We start from the raw sequence: 21,679 nt of genomic DNA on the forward strand, positions 1-21,679 counted from the left end.
CGAGCACTGAGATGGGAAAGGAGATCTAGGGACTTCCATTACACAGGCACAGCTCTTGGTGACTTGCCGAGGAGCTCTGCTCTCCAGCAATGCAGTAGGGTAAGTCGGTACAGAAAGGTCTGAATTTCAGCTGATCTGGATTCCTGGAAGCTAGGCAAATCAGTGAAGCTGTGCTGATTTTCAGCAGGTGAAAAACTGATTCAAAGAGACCCCCACCAAAAAAAAATTCTCACTTTCAATGTTTTAAAACTCCCTGGAGGTGAAAATTGAGGTAAATTACCACTAAGGTTGTCTCTGCCTGACGAAAGAGATAGTATTAAGTAGCAAATATTTCCCCCAAAAATTAATTTAAAAACAAGCTGCTGTGGGTTAGACCATTTTGCTGCCAGACTGTCTGCTGGCAGACCACATAGCAGTCCGGCAGCGAGGATGCATTATTAGAAAACAGGTCTTATATTCCTCTGGGGGAATATATTAAAAATATACAATCCGCATGCTTTTAGCAGAGTATTTTGTAAAGATACATTCAGGTAATGTAAGTTTTAAACCAAAAGGACAGAACTCACAGTACAAGCTGTGCCCCTTAAAATCGTGAAAACTTTTAAGTGCAGGATTGGTGAATCTTTCATCCTGAAATCTGCAGGTTGAAATCTACTGAGTCTCAGGTACATCCTACAGCAGGTTCTTGTGAATGGTAGGTACGAGAAATAGATTATTGTTTCTCCTTACTCTAAAAAAAAGTGTTTCATTAATACATCATCAATAGTTATGATCCAAGGAAGTATTCTTCCTGTGGCTACAGCTTTGATTTACTTAGTGCCAAAAATACCATTATAAACTCTAAACTAGATGTTTCCGTTTCAGTTGAATCCACGTATTTTAAACTTACACAAGCAAAATAAGGATATTTAAACTACGTTTTCAAGACTAGAGAGATGGGGATTCTCCCTCCCCTCCCCGTTCCCCTCCCCAGGCTCATGTTGCTGGTGGGAACCTGTCTGCTATTTCCAGCAGGATCAGGTGGTGTGATAACAGACGACCCCTTTCCCCACTGTGCTTTTCTTGACCCGCTTCTCTCGCAGACACCTCGTGTTCATACTTAGCTGGCTGTTGTGGCTCCGGCAGCCCAAACAGGGACTTTTCTCGGGTTTTTTTTTGCTTGGTTCCTCTGGATGAAATCTTGACCTCACTGAAGTTGACTATGAGACTCCCACTGACTCCAGCGGGGCCTTGATTTCACTACTTGAGTTTAGCTGTCTCACTGCCTTCGGAGCTATAATTGAGAGTTGCTTTACTTGGCAACTGCTCGCCGGGGGTTAACATGCCTGCCTGCTCTTTGTTTTGGTTTGGTTTTCTGCCCGGTCCGTCCCCCGTGCCTAGGACTTTGGATAATTTTGCCTAACGTTTTACATTGCAGAGCTGCTTTTGGCCACTCTACCCCCCTGGCTCCAGAGCCAAGTGGATTTTAATGTGTTTTGTTCTTTTCAGACAGTGCCTCGTGACTGGGGCTAAGGTGCTCCTTGATGATGTACTTTATAGCAGTAATATTTAAAAGCAAATAGGCATTAGAAAGTTTGGGGACCTGACACTATATGTATTTGTGCATATTTAAGGCACATCCATGCTCCCAAAATAAATTACATGGGGAACACTGGGATGCTTATTTGCAATAGGCAAGAACTGAAGCCTTGCTCAGAGCTGAAATTCTCCTCTTGGGTCTGCGGAGACCCCATGTATCATCTGCCTTGCCTTTCTCTTGTCCAGGCTTAGAGCTTCTAGCAGGTATAAAGAGAGGAGACTTAAGACAGATGTGAAAGAAAAACTGAGTTGGAGTGGGGGATATTCTTTATTTTTGTTTCTTTGCTCTGGGACTTACAGGGGGGAAAAGTATTCGCCTATCAGCCTCCCTTGAGTTTTTTGCCCTGGGGCAGAGTTTGGGAAGGTGCTGTCTCGAATGCACCCCTAGCCTCTTAATTTTTCCTCTCCCCCACCTTCACTGTGCTGCAGCCATGCATGCAGGAAGGGGGGTGGAGGGGAATGCCACTGACAGCTGCCTCCCATGGGCTCCTGGCTCTGGTTCATCTGCAAAGCCCCTGAGGAGGCTGGAGAATTTCCTGAAGCTGCCTGCTGCCCTACCAGCATCTAGCAAAGGCTTTGCTTACCAACTTGTGGTCTTTCCAGATACTGGCAGTCCCCTTTTGTTTTCTCACTGTTCCTTCCCACTTCCTTGCATACATTAAACTTGGGAGCATCAAGGTTTGATGAGTGAGGGCCTTCTGGATGAGAGCAGGTGGGAAGAGTAAGTCCCAGGAGATGAAAGGCTCTTCATAACAAGGAGGTTTGCAAAAGGGCACGTCAGTGCCAAGTTGTCTTCACTCAAGTGGCATCCTCCTGCCTCTGCCTTTGGTCGTCTCCTCCCGCTTTGTCTGACTTGGAGAGCTGAATCAGGCTGCTAAAGCTGGACCAGAAATTCAATGCTTGATTTAGATAAACCTTCTCTAAGCAATATTTAATCAGCACTGCAGAAGTCCTTAGACAACAAACAGAGATCGTTGATAGCAAAACATCCATAGCAGGAGTTTCCCCTTGGAAATGAGGTGTCAGGTTTGTCATTGGGATTGTCTAATTGTAACATGAAACAGAGGAAGCAAGTAAGCATCAGGGAAAAACAAGCAAACAGGGTAAGTCTGGCAGTTAGGAGGTCTGGCAGAAGGAAGTAAGGGTAATTAATGACAGCATTTGAAAAATAATGATTTAATTGGCAGAAGAAAAGATGCTGCCATTTGTATATGGGGAGATATTGAAGTTTTGCAAACACAGTAACTTGTCAGCCTTCTCCTACCTTCAAACCTTGTTGAATATTGGTTTTTTAATATAAAAATCCAACCAGGAAATGGACTTAGATTAACATTCATTTTCAAAGGAATGTTACTAATTCACACTTAGTTAATTCAGTTCAAATAACGGTGGTTTCTAAACAATGAGGGATCACTGAATGCCACAGTGAAACCTAAGAGTGTTGTATTACTTTTCCATTGCTTTGGCTATAATTATTTTTAAGTAGTAGTTCATGTTGGGACAACCTTATAATTAAAACTAAGAGACAGAGGCTGGATTGTGTGCATTTCCTCAGTGTTTTACTTGCTGCTATTAACTTGTTTGTTGCCTTACAAATTGGGGGAAGAATCACTAAAGTTGGGAGGCAAGGCGTTCACTTAACGGGACTATGGATTCTTTTATGACTACCCTCTCATTTCCAAATTTAATGTGATGTGTAATGGATTTCCCTAATTTGGAAATGAGAGAGTAATGTGATGTGTAATGGATTTCCCTGTCAGTGCAAGATTAATGACTCTCTGCTATGTTTTTCCCAGTTTAGGAGGTTGCTTCAGGAATAATTCCTGTCTATTAGGTGTTTATTTGTTAAGAGACTGCCTCCTATAGTGTTTAATTAGCTCTGAAAATCATCATTACACTTAATGCTACTAGTTCTCTTTATCCAGTTCTAATTCCTTAGAAAGCCATTGCACTCGGAGCCATGTAATTTTCATGCAGGAATATTATACAATGCAAATCTCAGTTATGTCATTAATGGGTGGATGGCAGGAGAGCTTGGCTATGCTACGCTTCATTAAAATCATATAAAGTTGCTAATCTACCTCTGTGAAATGTCATGAATATATGGAAAAGTTAGCCTCTGGCAGGAAAGGAAAAAAGGAATAATGCAACTTCCTGTTCATGTATAAATTTCTTTTGCAGTTATTGGAAACACAGTTTTGAATTTAACCTCTCCCTGGTGAACTTCAGTTTTATGTGTGTTTTTAGACTGCCCTTCCCCTCTTCATTTGTGCATGCTCTTGGTATTCATCCTTTCATGCATGCAACAGTAGGTATATGTTAAAAATGCTGTTAATTAAGTGATTTTATTTTCCATCCCTGTTTGAATATGAACAAATAGATTTGCTGTCACTAACTGATTTAGGTGCATTGTGGGCAGGCATCAAGACAGAAGGTGGATTGGCACAGTCACAGTCTCCTGGACAGACAGGATTTCTAAGCTACGGTGCCAGCTTTAGCACACCTCAACCTGGACAGGCTCCCTATAGCTACCAGATGCAAGGTCTGTATAAACAGATATTACCATTAATTAGATATAGTTAATGCTATGGGGGTTTGTTTTTCCCCTTATTTCTTTACCTTCCTGGGATAAAAATGAATGTTTGCTTGAGCACTTACCTCAGATGTTATTGCAGTTGGAGCTGAAATGATGATTGCCTTTGCTGAGAGCAGCGACGGGCCAGCTCTCAGCAGTTTGGAAGATCCCTCGCTCAGTGACTTCATTAATTTTTTAAATAGTGAAGTGTTGTAGTGTTATTACAATAAAAATATATCTCCAAATAACAAGAGTTTAACAAATAGTGAATGTGGCAAAGTGAGTCCTGGAAAACGTGTCAGGATTATAAATTTAGGAAGCGCCAAATATAATTTGACACCTGTGTGTGTTCAGGGAGGGAGAATAAGATAAAAATACCTACTGCAGCTGTGGAGGTAGCGAAGTAGTGATTGAAGTGTGTTTCTTTGAAGTCTATTTAAAAGCTATAAGTCTTTGTATGTGTGGGCTATTATTATCAATTATATTTTGCAGCTTTACTTGCCTATTTAGTTTACTTAATATCTTTCCACCTTGTTCTCTCAATTCCTTTTTCCCCTTCCTTGTATGGGGAAGTCAATGCGTGTAGCTGATTATGGATTTTCACCACTTTAAAGGGTATTTTAAAAAATCTTTGTTTACTACAGATAGCTAATTTTGGATGGCTGCTGCAGGACTTTTTGTCCCTGAATTTGACAGTTGAAATCAGGTGTGTTGCAGATTTTAGGACTGATGAACTAAGTGATCACTCACAGAATTGGACCTCATTTTTTAAAAGTTCAGCACCTCTCTCTATTTTTTCATGCTCCATTTAAACTCTGCGCCATAATGGAAACGTTCCATGAAATGTCTTGAGGCAGAAGCACTTTCAGAGACCAAGTGAATGAGGTTTTCCTTTTGTTCCAAAACTTTAAGGGTATATTGATCCAGTCCTTCACTCAGACACAGGAGATGTGTTTTGGTGTTTTGGGTTTTTTTTCAAATTCTCTTTTGAACTGTGTATTGGGTAGGTCCGTAGGGCAGAAGCGACCGTCTGACATCTGAAGTATTGCTTACTTGTAGTGTGCTTTGACAAGAGGAAGATAATATGACTAGTGTGCATTCATCTACATGCTGACTAGTAATGATCTTCTGTTCATTGGAATAAATATAACCATAACTAGGTTGTTGGTTTTGCTTTCTGCAGATAACCACACTAAAAAAAAAAAAAACCCAAACACGCAGACTGTCCCCCTGCTCCAAAAAAACCTACGTCTCTGTAGGAGAGGGCTCAGAATGCTTGTCAGGAGCAGCTATGAGGAACTCCTGGGTTGAATTTCCAGCTTTTAGGGAATTGATAATTCATGGTCACTAGGAGTTACTGAAAAATCACGTCATCTCAGTTGCCTATAATTTCTATTGCAGTAGTGCCTTTGTGCCACAGTCATGTTTTGGGATCCTGTTGTGCTAATTTACACAGTCAACTGGAAATGCAGTCCCCATAGAAGTTGGAGGCTAAAATAAAACACACAGGCCAGAAAGGCCTAATATAACAATAAAGTTGACATTGTTTAGGCATAATAAACAGTTGTCACCCCATATTTGGTTATCTAACAACTCTAAAGGTGAGTTTTTTGGTAAGATACAGAGCAGAGGGATGCCAATAAAAAGGGATTTTAGGGAAGACCATGAAGTAGTTTTGCAGATGTCTATGGGAAACTCATTCGATGGCAGGAGGAGCGGGGGAGTAGCATGGGATAACGTGGGAGAGTGCTGGTTGGAAAATTTTAAGAGTGAGCACTGATTTCTGGCATTAGTAGGGCAAATTTAGGATTCAGTCAATAGGCTACATAGAGGTCTGTCATAAAGGGTATTATTTTGTTGTAGTGATATGCAAAACGTGTTTAAGATCAGAATTGTCAAGGTTGTGAAAGGGTGGTGCTTGTCAAAGGATGGAAGACTAAGATCTTGGAAAGCATTCCAGCTGTACATGTTGAAAAGCAAGGATCTAAAAATACTCTGCAAAAGAAATGTGCTAAAGATGACCCAGTTGTGAAGCTCTAATTACAGGGGGGTCAAAGGCCTTGATTTTATGAGAGTATTGTCTGCAGGGCTCAGGGAGGAGGGGGTCTGAGCCTGGGTTCTGGTCCAGCTGTGCCTCGCTTGAGCGAAAAGCTGCCCACCCGTGGAAGGCAGCAGACCGCTGAGCATCTGTCTTGGGTGGAAGAGCCATGGGTCGGGGTGGGAGAGTCTGGGGGTCCCCATGGTATGTCACTTCTGCTGGGGTTGTGAACAGCACAGCCTGTGGATGGGGGAAAAGTTGGTCTTCTACAGAAACTTTACAGACCACAATAATAGAGATAAGGAAAACATTTCAAATTCAAGTATTGGTGGAGTAGTTAGAAGCCAAGTAGAAAACAATCGCATTTCTAAGCAGGTCTTTCTTGCAGTGAAATGCTGACAGTATATATCTATACTATACATGACAATATATGTCTTTTTAATGTTTTCATTAGGCTAACTTTTGAATTTGAAACAACTTTAAATTGAATTAATTGTTCCTTTTGATTGAACGGATGTCAAAAATAAACAGGAACATTTATTTCCCTTCCCTCATTTAATTTTGGAAGGATAACCTTATTGATAGTTTCAACTGTTATTTAAGGACAAAGTTGAGTCTCTTGACATAAAATGGGGGTAGTGCTGCTGCTGTTCAGTTGTTTGTGTAGAAACCTCCAGAGAGGGAAATGAGTTCATTCTCCCTTTCCCCTCCAGCGGTACATGGGCAGGCAGCAGCTTCAGCCTTGTCACAGTCTGCAGTAGCCGTTCTTCATCTCCTGCGTGTGGCTGCTGAGCTGCTAAATGAAGATAATGGATCCCACAACCTACTTCACCACCAAGTGTTACAGGACAGCCTGCTCAGGGCCCTGCTGGCATTCTTGCCTGCAGTAAAGGGGATTTCCTAGTAGCCTTGCAGTTGCTGTGCTTGTGCTCCCTGGTTGGGTTTACCTCGCGCTCCAAAGCTTTGGAGTTATTCTGGTTCCTCTCCCTGGGGCAAATGTCTCCCTGCAACGTAAAGGCACTGCTTCGCGGTGCGTGTGCAGCCAATTAAACCCAGTGCTTTTCCTGACCCTGCTAAAATTACAGTGTGATTAGTCACTGAACAATAGTGGAGGGAGAGGCTGCCAGCTTCTGAAAATGAGAAAAATCACTGCCTGCGACTCCTTGCTAAGGTTATTCCGGCAATTAGAATTTTGTTTGTTACAAATTTATCATCCTTATAACGTGGTAGGGGGGGAGGAGGGGAGACGTAGATGGTTCTGCCGCCTTGTCTTCCCCTTGCCCTTACTTTAATGAGCATGTTCCTTAAGCTGTTTTTCATGTGAGTTCATTGCTTCATAGATGTTGAAAGACCACTTACTTGACTAATGGCTGTGGGAATGGGCCGTTGTTCCTATATTGGAAACATTATAAGGATTGCTCCGTGAAGATAAATGGAGAGGAGAAGGGTTGGGGGAAACGTCAAGGAAAGAGCTCCATTTCCAGCTGTCTTCCCGAGGATCCTCCTGGTTGTGATGAAAGCGTGGCTTTCACCCTGCACCTGAGTATCCTACCGCTGGAAGGGTACTAGAGGTGTGATGAGCACCAGCATTGTTTTAGTTACCAAGACTGTGATGTTGGAGAATATACTAACCAATTGGTTTGGGAATTCATCCATAAAAAAGTGAACGTTAAGGTATTCGGTTATTATTATACGGTATGAAAATATTGTGCTGGATGGCTAAGCAGTTACTAGGACAACAAGGGGGAGTTTGCCAAGGATTTTTAAACACTGTAAGCGAACGGAAGAAAACTTGAGTTTAAATAGCCCATCTGGCCGTCTTAGGCTTTCCCAGGAGAGCTGTGCTAAACTTCTGCCACATACATTGTACCCTGATGATAGACAGAGCCCATGGCAAGTGAGACTGAGCTAGGAAAGTAAATGGATTTCTGCGGCAAATACACAAGGGAGGACAGCATCCTGCGCTTCCCGGCGGCACGGGGGTGAGCCTTGCGCCTGGAGCCCCCGCCCTGGTCCCAGCAGGGTCCGGCCGCCTTCCGATGCTGACTGGGATTCCCAGCTTTAATGTGGGTCTGTGCTCTTTGCAAAATAGACCTTTGACCTGCAATTTACAGCTTTTATCACATTTTAAAGCCACGTAGCTGGTCAACTTCGGGCAGTAAATCTTAACGCGTTTTGTAGGGATTCTTATTTTTTGGGTTTGCTCAGCTAAGGCAGGAGAAGCAGCTCTATGCTGTGCCACGGCCGGTTATTTAAAAAACAAATGGCAAAATTGGAGTATTTTAAAAACAACTTTAGGCCAGTAGTTCTGGGTGGCCCACAGAGCCGTTTCTGCGAAACCTGCTTCGTGTTTGTTACGGTCTAGGAGACCCCTACCCCTCCTCCATAGGAGCCAGCGCTGACCATGAGATGAAAGAGAGAGATCTGCGTGTCAGTATGTGTGTGTCTTTGTCTAAGAGGGAGAGATGCTGGCTGGCACGTAATTACTTTTCTCATTTGCTTTTGCAAATTATTTGCAAAACTTTCTGGAGAAAGATAATGTATTCCTCAAAAAATTTTTTGGGTTTTATTTTTTTCCTTCTTGTAACTATGAGAGGCCTTTTATATCTTTTTAGACTGTCTCAAACCATGCACCTATAAAACCTGTCTTTGAATGTGCTACTACATCACTCAGAAATAACTACAGAAATAAAAAGAGACTCAGTGACTTACATTCTTCTAGCCAAAGCGCTCTTAGAAATAAAATAACATTTCAAAGTTTTGCAATTTAAAATATTTTTCAGCTGTATTTTGGCTCTGGGATTTGTTATAATAATAAAAATATAACATCTGTTTTCCAATTTTAAATTAAATTTAAAACAACATGTTTTTCTCATTAGTACTTTCAATCTGTACTATCTGCTAAACTTGGATGTCAACTCTTCTGCTGAAGTAATCTGATTTTAGTTCACAGGATTAGCAGCATCTCTCACCAACCACAGAGCTTTTGCACTGCTAGCAAATACAAGAGAAATTTTTACAGTCATTATCACACGTTAAATATAAACATCGTCTTTTACTCCCACTGCTGTTGGACTTCACATCTCCTACTTTGAGGCTTAACTTGTTTGTGTTTTTAGTAACTTCTGCAATCAACGCATTTAAATATTATTCCTTCTGACTTCTTACAGCTAGCATACCTATTGGTTGGGTTTTTTTGTTCTTGTTTAAAGAAGTAAACAGCTCACAAGTGCCCTTTAGGGGTTGTGCTAATCATGCAGCTCTGTCTGCATTCCTCGCTGTTTGGAGTTGCAAGAAATGTTGCTTTTCCCAATGAGTACCACTGCCCAGGCTTTGGTTGTTAACTGAGTTGTGTCAGGTACATCAGGGGATCGGTGCTTCTCTGCGCCTGGCTCTCTGTTGTCTTCCATCCCTCCTTGCCTCCTTTGCTCACCTGCAAGCTTTTGCTCCCGGGATCTCAGTATATCTTTGCAGTAAAGCGGGTTTCAGTGGCAAGAGGGGCTGTAAACAACCCGTGAGCTTTAGTGCGAGCTCCTCGCTTCCCGCTGGACAAGTTCAATAGGTTGCCTCATTATAGACTTTCTGGTGGCTTATGTAGCTTCACCCTGTGCATCCATATGTCTCAGCTGGTGGCTGTGTCACTCCTGGGTTACAACCAGCGAGGGCAAAACAGCTGAAAGGGGGTTGCTGCCCTTTTAGTGGAACAGCTTCTCAGGTTAGGTAGTAAACAAGAGCCCCATCTGTCTATTTTTGGTGTCTGGTGAGGGGAGGAGGGAGGTGAAGGCGATAATTCAGTCTCTGGGCTAAATTCAATCTTGGGTCTCCCTTCTCAAAGAGGCACTTCTTTTTCCCTTGTGTTATGCCTGGTAGACTCTATCAAAAAAGAAAAAAGGTTGGTGGCCCAAGGCTGTCTATGATGGATGAGTGAATCCTAATGGCTTTGCAGTCGGGCTGAGCTGTTTGGAGCCGGGAGTTAACGGCTTTTGCTGCTCCTGCAAGGGGCTGAGGCTCAGGGAGGGGAGAGGACCTGGTTGTCAAAGGTTGTAGGACAAATGGAATCAGTGGGCTTCAGTGAGGGGAGATGGCATCTCTCAGAGCAAGGCTTGCAGTTATTGTTCAACAAAACCTGAAAGTAAGGAAACCCTCACTACTTCTACAATGCTGGCTATTATTTGGAGTGGTGGGAGAGCCTCATATTCAATCAGACCTGAGGTGGCTCCAAATTCCTGTCTAAATTTCAAGTTTTCATTACAGTAATAAAACACAGGGTGTAGGAACGATGAATTATCACTTTCCATATATTATCATGTTATAGAGCTGATGACAACCAAATCGGTCAACATATGGGAAATATTACAAATATGCCATATCCTTATGATATAATTGCATGATGGAAGTTATTTTCCAATACTGTGTTTTAGTAATGCACATAATTTTTCATTTCATTTCAGGCAGCAGTTTTACAACATCATCAGGAATATATGCAGGAAATAATTCACTCACAAATTCTACTGGATTTAATAGTTCACAGCAGGTAAATTTGTAAATATGAGTTGAGGAAACTTTGGCAAACTTAGAATTCTTATCCGCTGAAAAAGATGTAGTCCTTAAATAGCTTTTTGAAAGATATTAGTGTCCTTTCAAGTTAAACTAATATTTATAAATGTTTTTCCTCTCCAACAGTAGAATTAATTGTCTGGGGTTGATGTTCTTATTCACACATATTCAGCAGTGTGTCTAATAAACTATTTGTATGAGAAGACATACTAAATTATGTGCAATTTGGATTTCATTTTACTGCCTCGCAGTTTTAGGTCCTACAGCATCCAGTCCAGGAAGCATACGTGCTGAAAGTCTGACATGTGTTTGTAGTTATATTTTGGAATTTATACTAAAAAGTAGCAAAACTTTGATGGACTATTCAGTTGCTTTTTTGTCTTGCAGGAATATCCTTCTTATCCCACTTTTGGCCAGGGCCAATATGCACAGTATTATAATAGCTCACCATATCCTTCGCATTACATGACAAACAGCAACACCAGCCCGACGACACCCTCCACAAATGCAACATACCAGCTTCAAGAACCACCATCTGGCATCACCAGTCAAGCGGTTACAGATCCTGCAGCAGGTAATTACATGGATTTTATGGTCCCTATGAGGCACGTTTTTGTGAGTTGAAAGGAGGTTGAATTGGATTTTTTTTTTGTTGTAGTAGATTTCTTTTTTTTAATTATTTCTTAATCCTAAACCTGTGGCAAGCCTTGCACAGATTCTAATAGAAAATAGACTAAAGAAAAAACAGGATCAGTAAAAGTTTTAAAGCTTGTGCGAAATGCAAGTTGTTTGCATTTATTTATAAAATGTTTGTGTTGAAAATTGCGGGATATAGGAAGGTCTGTACACTAAACCAGAACCTGATGCTTTTAAGCTCTGTCTTCATTAAGATAAACTCCTTTGATTTTTCTTAAGCCTGAAATTGAGAGCCCTTCAGACCATAGCCCAACTGTCCACTTGAAAGAGAGCTTTTGTGTTTTTCACCTTCAGAGGACATGATAATGCTTGTAATGGGGAGTTGAAATTGCACAAGTGTTTCCATTTTAAGAAAAGATTTTCAGCAGCTTGTCCTTTTTCCCAGTCATTTTACCTTTCTTGCTGGAATTTGGCAGTCCTGTAGTACTTGAGACATTTTTTGAACATTTATGCCAAACTGCTCCAGCTGTTTTTGGAAATGAGGGGTGAAAAATACTTTTCCCATTATTAAAAAAACCCAAAACTTTTTTCTTAAACAGTTGAAGAATGTGAGTAGTTAGTAAATGGTGGAAGTTTGCAGTCTGTCAGAGAGAAAGTCCGAGGTTGCAAATGTGTTTCTCAGCAATGCATTAAGAAGCAGAAATGATTTGGCTATCTTACCACTAAGTTCTGTTTGGAAGTTTTGTTGGGGAAATTTGGGTTTCTTGAAGTACTTGATAGGAGTGATGTGCAATGTGAGGTTTAATATAATTTCCTAGGACTCTCTTGCTTTTCTGCATGAGCGTGTACCTGAAGAAACCGTATGCAGTGTTGTCTCTTTCAATACATTTGCTGAAAGTAAATAGGGAAGAAAATACAGCTGGCATGTGTGTTTATATACACGAGATGACATGCTGTGCCGTGCATTTGAGAAAGGAATCTTTCCAAATATACAAATGCATATAGGAGTCTGTGGCTTTTAGAATATATGGATGTGTATCGGAGTCTGCATAATTATTCTGCTTGCACTTTGGTTTTAATTTTTTGGTTTTGACTTCTTGTGGGTTGGTTTGTTTTTAAGTTGGAAGCAGTAAGTTCTTTTTACCCCAAAAAGCAAATGTGATCAAGTTTATTAGCATTTATCAAGATACTAAAATTGACTGAAATTGTATCATCTGGGTCCTGATTTTTTGCCAAATTTTTGCATATTTTTTTTTTTTTTAAGTAGATGACTCTTCCTACTTATAAGCAATAGTAAACATATATACAGACAGAGGAGGAATATTTTTTCCAAGCTCAAACTTAGTGGCTTAAAGGCTGTCTTCCTATTTAGATAGTTTTCTGTGCTCTATAAGCCTGGGCAGAACTTTTCTACCAGTTCTTTTTTTAAGAAGTCTTTCTTTTCTCCCTCAAATCTTTCACACTCTTGTTAAGAAAGTTTTGTCTAAAAGTTTCAGAGAAGTTGGTGGGTTTTCTCATGGATGGGTCCTGCACTTAAGCCCTCTTTTAGTTTATGCTCTCCTGTATTGCAAGCCATACAACCTTGGGTGCTCCACCACTACTCACTTAGACGTAACCATTCCTTGGACATGTGCGCATCTCCTCTGGCATTTCTGGGACTGCTGTCTCCTTCCCTGAGATATCTACATTACTGTTTAACAATTCTGAAAATGTTTTTTCAAATAGTTGGCAAATAATAAATCTTAATGTAGCTATATGCTTATCTTGGGCTGGCTGCCCATATCACAGACAGGGACACATTTAGGAAAGTACCTGCTGCGGGCCACTGTCCATTAGCAGGAGCTAATGGAATCATAGAATAGTTTGGGTTGGAAGGGACCTATAAAGGTCATCTAATCCACACTCCCTGCAGTAAGCAGGGACATCTTCAGTGAGATTAGGTTGCTCAGAGCCCTGTCCAGGCTGACACTGAATGTTTCCAGGGATGGGGCATCTACCACCTCTCTGGGCAACCTGTTCCAGTGTTTCACCAGCCACATTGTAAAAAATTTCTTCCTTGTATTTAGTCTGAATCTACCCTCTCTCAGGTTAAACCCATTACCCCTTGTCCTGTCACTACAGGCCCTTGTAAAAAGCACCCCCGCCCCAGCTTCCTTGTAGCCCCCTTCAGGTACTGGAAGGTGCAATAAGGTCTCCCTGGAGCCTTCTCTTCTCCAGGCTGAACAAGCCCAACTCCCTCAGCCTGTCCCCATAGCAGAGGTGCTCCAGCCCTCTGAGCATCTTCGTGGCCTCCTCTGGACTCGCTCCAACTGGTCTATATCCTTCTGATGTTTGGGCCTCCACAGCTGGACGCAGCACTGCAGGTGGGGTCTCACAAGAGCAGAGTAGGGGGGGAGAATCCCCTCCCTCGACCTGCTGGCCACGCTTCTCCGGATACAGCCCAGGATACGGTTGGCTTTCTGGGCTGCCAGCACACACTGCCGGCTCATGTCCAGCTTTTCATCCACCAGTACCCCAAGTCCTTCTCCTCAGGGCTGCTCTCGATCCCTTCGCTCCCCAGCCTGTATTGATACTGGGGGCTGTTCTGACCCATCTGTAGGACCTTGCACTTGGTCTTGTTGAACTTCAGTTTCTTTCTGTTTGCCTTCACCAACACAGTTGCAGTCAGCAGAAATTATAGGGCTAGATCCAAATTTCTCCATTTATCTTTATGCACTTTACTTGTCTATGCATTTAAGTTAAAATCAATCCCATTTAGGCTCCTGTATACAGTGGAGAGAGATGAGCCTCTCCAGGGCACTATTTAGAGTTCAGTTTAACTACAATCTCCATCCAGAGGTGCCAAAGTCTCTTCACTCGTATGAGAGCAGTTTAAGGTGGCTGACATACCAGTATTGGGTTCCTGGGTTAAAATTAGGTGAGAACCGTTCACTGCCTCACAAACCTTGAACCCTGTTAGAAGGGAAGCGAGGACCAGTCTGTGAATTCAGTGCTGTGACTGCCATTTCCCCTTGTACAATGCCAGTTTTTTAACTTTCTTCTTGCAAAACCTCAGTTTAGCTCATACCCAGTGTGCTTGGGAGACAGGTTGTGGTCAAAGAAAAGAGGGATTAGCATAGAGGAAGGGAATTTTGGTGGAGTGGGGACAGGTGAAAGACATTAGAGAGAAGGAAATTCAATGTTGGATCAAAACCACAGAAGAGGCAAACTAAGCAAACTGTAGTTACAATTAGTCAGATTTCTGTAGAATGTTTTCACCTATCTGGGCAAGTTAGGCTGCTGGTTCTCTACCACAACGGGAATGCTGCACGTGAGGGATGGTGGGGAGCAGTGCAGAGCCAGAGTTAGGCTGCTGAACGCCTTTAGTAGGCTGGACTCCAGCTGCGGAATTGCAGCTGTTCTTGCTGGATGTTGACGTCCCTAGACTTCTTCTGTATTTAAAAACGCCATGTAATCTCTGTGGTTCTGAACTATGCCAGGACAAGCACAGAACAGCCTTCAGGCTTTACAGAGGCACCAGAATAATTTGACTGACATAGGTGGTTCCTGTGAATTTAGGCCAGTAAGTGAAACAGAAGAGTCTGGTAAGAAACATGTGAAAAGAGAGAAAGTAATTATGTGCTCTTGTGACATTTTTAGTACAGTTTTGCAGACTCAGAAAGCTCAGATAATTTCACTTAAAATATGTTTAATTCCTTGTCCAAATATAAAATAATCCTTTCATGGTTTCCCACAGTTCCTAGTTAAATATGAAAGTTTTGCCATGCAATCCAGGACATTCAGTGACTCTTGCAGAAGAACCTGGGATTTTCCATGCTCAATGATTCTTCTTTCTCTTCTCTTTGTGGATCTGAAAAATTTCTTGTACCTCAGTGATGACAAAACCTTTTGATTGCACAGAGGTTGATAGTCCTTGTCTCCATAAATCAGACATACAAATTAATGTTATTTTCTTATTAAGAGAAGGCGATATTTTTGCTAGTGATGTGATCAGAAAATTATTATACAATAAAATATAAATCTCAGTATGACATTTCAAATTTTTAATGTGTGCTTTGCTTCAACTGTAAATGAAAATTCTGTTTCACTTCAAAAGTAAGAATTTTAAAAGTTTTTTTTTTTTTATACTTGTAGAATTCTAACTTGTGCTTTGCAGAATAAAGGGTTTTGCATCAGAATAACAACAGAATACTAGGTTGTTTCTGGGATGAGCTTTCAATCCATACTGGAGTAGATAATCTCAGGTATGAACAGCAAGTTGGTGATTTTTCATGTAAGCTGTAGTTTGCAAGAGAAGTAATAATAATAAAAATGATTAAAAAAAAATAAAAGTAGGCTAGTGATCAAAAATTTACTCTCCATTCCAATGCTCAAATTCATTGAATTAGGTTGAGAGCAAATTAAAGGAAGTATTTCTTTATGTTGCATGTTGGTAAACTGTACAGCTCCTTACTGCAAGATGTTGTGGATGCAAAAAGTTTATGGCAATTGAAGCATTGCTTAGACAACCTCAGAGATTGGATTTACGTAGCCATCAATGTCAATTCAAGAAACTCTTGACTCAAAAAATCACAGAAGACAGTAGACAAATTAGCACTTTGTGTATGTCTGTCTTTTTTATGCTCTCTCATGTACTCACCTGCTGTTGGCCAATGGTGAAATTTATCCTGGAAGGATGGAATTTTGTCCTGATCCATTACGCCCACCCTGATGTTCTAAAAAGAAACTAGAGGAACATTCATAACATGTATTTCTAAGAGTTAATATATAAAATGACTACTTTTTTTCCTAAAGTTTTAATAATTTTCTCTTGCAATATTTCAGCTCCATTATCTCAGCTGGTAACAAAAAATTTGTGATTTGGGCAATTTTTTGTTCAGTTAACAAAGATGAATTTATCCTTTTAGTTCATATGATGCTGTGTTTATAATTTTTTTAACAGTGTTTCTTGCAGAGAGACTTGCATTGTTCTTGAGATTTGGTCTCTTTCAGTTTTCTTGGTTTCTGCAATAACTGTGTTTAAAATATTACTGGAAGGGTTTTATTCATAATACTCACATACTTCACAGTGAAGATTAAAAACCCCATAAGGGCTTCGCTAGCCAACAAAAATTGTTCTCAGTCATGGGTCACCATTTTGCTCTTAAAACTTAAACTTTTTTTTCCTTGAACACTATATCAGATTTAGTATTGTAAAAGGGAAATCTACCTTTACAGTTTCTCTCCTTATCATATTTCATAACAATAAATTATAGGCAGGAAAGTGAAATACAGCAAAGAGACTATATAGGCAACTTTTCACTAATACCTGTATGGAAACAAATACTGCTGTATTCACAGAATATTACTTATGTTATAATATTTGTCCTTTTCATAAGTATAAATGGAGAGTGAATCTAGAGTATAGGAACAGAACGAAAATTCTGTAAAAACAAAAATGAGGTTGGGTTCAATAATGAATGGCAAAGCATGGCACTGGTTTTGCTTTTCTGGTAATGGTTGGTCTGTTTTTATGTTAACAGTGTATTACTTTTAACTCTTGCATTGCATTCAACAATATATAACCTGACTCACTGTCACAGGCTATGTTGAAGCTAAGAACTTGATGCACTTCTCAATAGATAATTTAAATAGGATAAATAGGATGTTCATCATTGGTTTTAGTAGATTTAAAAATAATTATAATTTCAAACTGGAAGCATAAATGATGAGTAAAGAAGAAATGCTTGCAGCAGAGAGAGGTGCTACCTGTCCATTATGGCATTGCTTCATCTTTTTTTCTTCAGCACTGAAAGCTGGAAAAAAATTCTGGACCACTGCAGGGCTTGTTAATATATTTGTTGTCATACATGCCTAATGGATATGGTGGATGAAAAGCTGGACATGAGCCAGCAGTGTGCGCTGGCAGCCCAGAAAGCCAACCGTATCCTGGGCTGTATCAGGAGAAGTGTGGCCAGCAGGTCGAGGGAGGGGATTCTCCCCCTCTGCTCTGCTCTGCTCTGGTGAGACCCCACCTGCAGTACTGCATCCAGCTGTGGAACCCTCAGGGTAAGAAGGATATAGGCTTGTTCAGCCTGGAGAAGAGAAGGCTCCGGGGAGACCTTATTGCAGCTTTCCAGTACCTGAAGGGGCTACAAGGAAGCTGGGGGGGACTTTTTACAAGCGCCTGTAGTGACAGGACAAGGGGTAACAGGTTTAAATTGAAAGTGGGGAGGTTTAGATTGGATATCAGGAAGAAATTCTTCACAGAGAGGGTGGTGAGGCACTGGAACAGGTTGCCCAGAGAAGCTGTGGATGCCCCATCCCTGGAAGTGTTCAAGGCCAGGCTGGATGAGGCTTTGAGCAACCTGGTCTAGTGGAAGGTGTCCCTGCCCATGGCAGGGGGGGTGGAACTAGATGGGTCCCTTCAAACCCAAACCATTCTGTGGTTCTATGATACTGCTTTACATAATATATACTGTATATTTTGTAATTAATACACAATCCTAAATCAAAAAGTCACATGAAACAAATAGGCATTTTTGCCAATATTTTTAACAGATTATTGAGGGTTTCTGTTAAGTTCATAATAACATGCTAGTAGTCCTCAATAGACAAACATTAGATCAGTTTTTCAGGGGGAGAAGATTTTGACATTTTGTCAATGCAGCATAAAGACTTCCTTCTGTGGTGCTATCGGGAGACATTTTTATTTCTTGCAATATTTATTTAGTACTTTTACTTACTTACTATTGTAGTAGTAGTTTTGGTGGTTTTTTTGTTGGTGGTGGTGGGGTTTTTTTTGGGGGTTTTTTTTTTTTGGTGCTTAAATAGGGAGCCATTGTTTAATCCTTGACTGGTTTTATGTAAGCAGTAAAGGAAGTTTCTATAGTGCTTGTGAAAGTTCGTGTTTAGCTTTATTTATGCAAAAGTAAGAAAATCATAGCTGGGACCAACATATTCAAACTGTCTGTACCTTGTATTTTTATTTTGATATACGGAAGTTGAAATAACACTGGCCTGAGGATTTAAGGTCTTTGTTTGAAACTAAGACGGCCGATTGAACATGAGCCAGCAGTGTGCCCAGGTGGCCAAGAAGGCCAACGGCATCTTGGCTTGTATCAAAACCAGCGTGGCCAGCAGGTCCAGGGCTGTGATTCTCCCCCTGTACTCGGCACTGGTGAGGCCGCACCTCGAGTACTGTGTTCAGTTTTGGGCCCCTCACTACAAGAAAGACATTGAGGTCCTGGAGCGTGTCCAGAGAAGGGCCACAAAACTGGTGAAGGGTCTGGAGAATATGTCTTATGAGGAGCGACTGAGGGAACTGGGCTTGTTTAGCCTTGAGAAGGGGAGGCTGAGAGGAGACCTGATCACTGCCTACATCTACCTGAAAGGAGGTTGTGGAGAAGTGGGTGTTGGTCTCTTCTCCCTAATGACAGATGATCGGACGAGGGGGAATGGACTCAAGCTGCGCCAGGGGAGGTTTAGATTGGACGTAAGGAAGAAGTTCTTCACCGAAAGGGTTATCACTCACTGGAACAGGCTGCCCAGGGAGGTAGTGGAGTCACCATCCCTGGATGTGTTTAAGAGACGGGTGGATGAGGTGCTGAGAGATATGGTTTAGTGGTGGACAGATATGGTTGGACTGGATGATCTCTAAGGTCTTTTCCAACCTAGTGATTCTATGATTCTATGATTCTAAGTACAAGATTTGGAGGGAAACCATTAATCTGAGCACAATCTAAATGGAAAATATTTGTACATACCTATTTGCAGAGACATTTGACTATACTAACTATCCTAGACCCATCTCATCAATGAGATTTGCATTATGACATGAGATATGATTACTTTGATAGTGTGCATTTACTCCTTTTTGCATATCCTTTCAATCTAGTAGGGAAAAAGTCTGAAATTTGCAACGCTTTTGTCAACAGGAAGAGTTCTACCCAAGCACTCACTGGTCAGGTTGACCTACAGACAGACGTGATTTTGGGATTTCTGGGACTACTAGTTTTTCCCAAATTTGTCATTTGATATTATTTGTGTATAGTGCATTGAAATCAACAGTAAGAAGCTACAGCAATTAAATGACGTGTAACACTGAAGTATATGCTTATGTCAAGTTGCAATAATATGGTGTCTTGATGCATAGGGAAAGGTCTGCTATAGTATGTTTCATGTATTTTAGGCAAACCACAATGTAAACATACTTTATTCCCCACGGTTTTGTGTAGTTTTTATCTGGCTTGGTGACATCCCACACTACAGGGGTGACTACTGGCTTTCAGGAGCAGGGGGTACCAGTCACACATGGAAAAGGAGGCATGCATTTATAAAATCTGGTTTGGAGATGTTTTTCTGGCTGACTAGAGAAGTTGAGATTGAGTCTATTACACTTGATCAAGGTTTGGAAGAAGGAACTCTGAGTGTGTGAAGCAGAATCACAGAATGGTCTGGGTTGGAAGGGACCTTAAAGACCACCTAGTTCCAACCCCACTGCCATGGGCAGGGACAGCCTCTACTAGACCAGAAATAATAATATTTAGTGGCAGACAGGCTAGGGCAGAGTGCAGAGAGATCTAAAATTATGTGTCTGTTAATGGATGCAGGAGAGTAACTGTTGCTACAGTATTAATATAATTTTGTGAAGGCATATGCAACACACAGAAGTGGTTGGAGTGGTCCAGATCAACTGGGTCCATATCCTGCCTGCCACAGTGGCCAGCAGCAGACATCCTGGGAGCAGCGAGGACAGGCTAAGCTTGTAAAAGATTTGCCCTTTTCCACTTTCCAGATATTTTCCTCTCAGGGGATTTCCAAAGTTGCTGTTGTTTTTATGTTTAGGGTGTGCCTACTTTAGCATTTTAATTTGGAGCAGGAGTCCTGTTTTGATGCAGAGCTCTGGCTCAGCAGAAAGGTCCTAGAACACCCAGCTGGAGCCCTTCCAGACAAAACTATCCTGGAAGGTATCCTCCAGCACACCACCTAATTCCTTCAGTCCTTATTGAGGATGCTCAGGAGACTGGATCAGGCTGAACCGAGACTGAAATGACCTCCCAGAAACAGGCATTGAAGCCTTGGGTCATTGCCACCACTTGTTTGGTGCCACCTACCCAACCTGCTAATCCTGTAGCATCCCTGAATGCTTCTCTTCCAAGGGTGTCTTCAGGCTCTTCTTGAACCCCTGTAATCTTTGGGGAGCCTGGAATTTTTGGGCAAAAGGTTTCACAAATCTGGCTTTTTTCTGAACTTCTTTCTTGTGTTTAATGTGATCCTAGCTGGTGATCTTGCTTTAGTACTGAGACAGGCAGTGGAGGGCTGATCCTCACCCCCTTTTCCACTCATGATTTTGTGGAGGGTTGGGTTTTCTCCTGTGCCTTCCTGTGTTTGTGATGCTCAAGAACAGGATAAAATTAAGTTCAGTGCTTTCGAAACATAATCATTTCCCTTGGCTAATATTGCAGTATGTCTGGTACTATGAAGTCAGCTGAGGTTGGACAAATTAGCCTCCTCCCATCAGTGAACGTAGAATAACAGGTATAATGATAACCTGTTTTGTGGCTATATAGCTTGTCTTCAGCAAGGATTTTCTGCCCTGACAGTTTGATCATTTCAGTCAAGAAAAATAGGCTAAAGCAGTCTAGCACAAACTAGAGCAGAATGATATAAAGCTGTTTAGGAAACCATGTCCAGAGAGAAGTCGATGAGCGCTCACTGTTAAAATAGAAGGATGGCTACAGCAGCATTCCTCAGTGTCTGCCTTGGGCCCAGCATTTTCATTAATCATTTAGATGACGGAACAGAATGTGTTTGCCTATTAAATATGTAGATGACACCATGCTGAGAGGGGCTGCGAGTTCTTTGGAGATGGGATGAGAACTCAAAAAATGGAGATGTGATCTGAATAGGAGCAGGTGTGAGGTATACATTTAGGCAGGAATGATGAACTGCACAAATGTGGGATGGGGAATGTTGGCAGCTCCTTCCAGGCTCTACCTTTCCCTGCAGACTGCTCTCAGTACTCCAGATATTAGTGGCACACTGAGTACCCTCAGCCGCTGTTGTTTTTCTTGCTCCAGGATTTGTCAGGGCTTGGGCTTGTCGGGCTCAGGGCTCGGCTGGACACTGGTTTCTTTAATTGGGTTTCCTTATGAGGACCTGAGAGCAACCATTGGACAGTGAACCCGTAACCCAGCCGTGCACATGGAGGCTGCTTGACAGAGCAGCCTTAATCCAAAGCCTACATGCTATGGTTTCCCTTTACACACATGGAATACGTTTCTTGCACACGATGTCACGTTTTCCCCCGTTGG

At 41.6% G+C, this 21,679-nt stretch overlaps 1 protein-coding gene across 4 annotated transcripts in view; it reads left to right on the forward strand.

The window, feature by feature from the left end:
* Window positions 1–21,679, forward strand: part of EYA1 (EYA transcriptional coactivator and phosphatase 1) — an 89,907-nt gene that overhangs the window by 21,347 nt on the left and 46,881 nt on the right. For 3 of the 4 annotated variants that reach the window (XM_010153494.1, XM_010153496.1, XM_010153495.1), the window contains exons 5-7: window positions 3,998–4,120; window positions 10,643–10,725; window positions 11,136–11,322. In XM_010153494.1, the coding sequence (XP_010151796.1) occupies window positions 3,998–4,120; window positions 10,643–10,725; window positions 11,136–11,322 (393 nt within the window). Of the gene's footprint in view, window positions 1–3,958; window positions 4,121–10,642; window positions 10,726–11,135; window positions 11,323–17,637; window positions 17,642–21,679 lie in introns of all 4 variants that reach the window. The other variant, XM_010153497.1, reaches the window with a different exon arrangement.

This window comes from Eurypyga helias, unplaced genomic scaffold (genome assembly GCF_000690775.1).
Source record: "Eurypyga helias isolate BGI_N326 unplaced genomic scaffold, ASM69077v1 scaffold6036, whole genome shotgun sequence".
NCBI lineage: Eukaryota > Metazoa > Chordata > Aves > Eurypygiformes > Eurypygidae > Eurypyga > Eurypyga helias.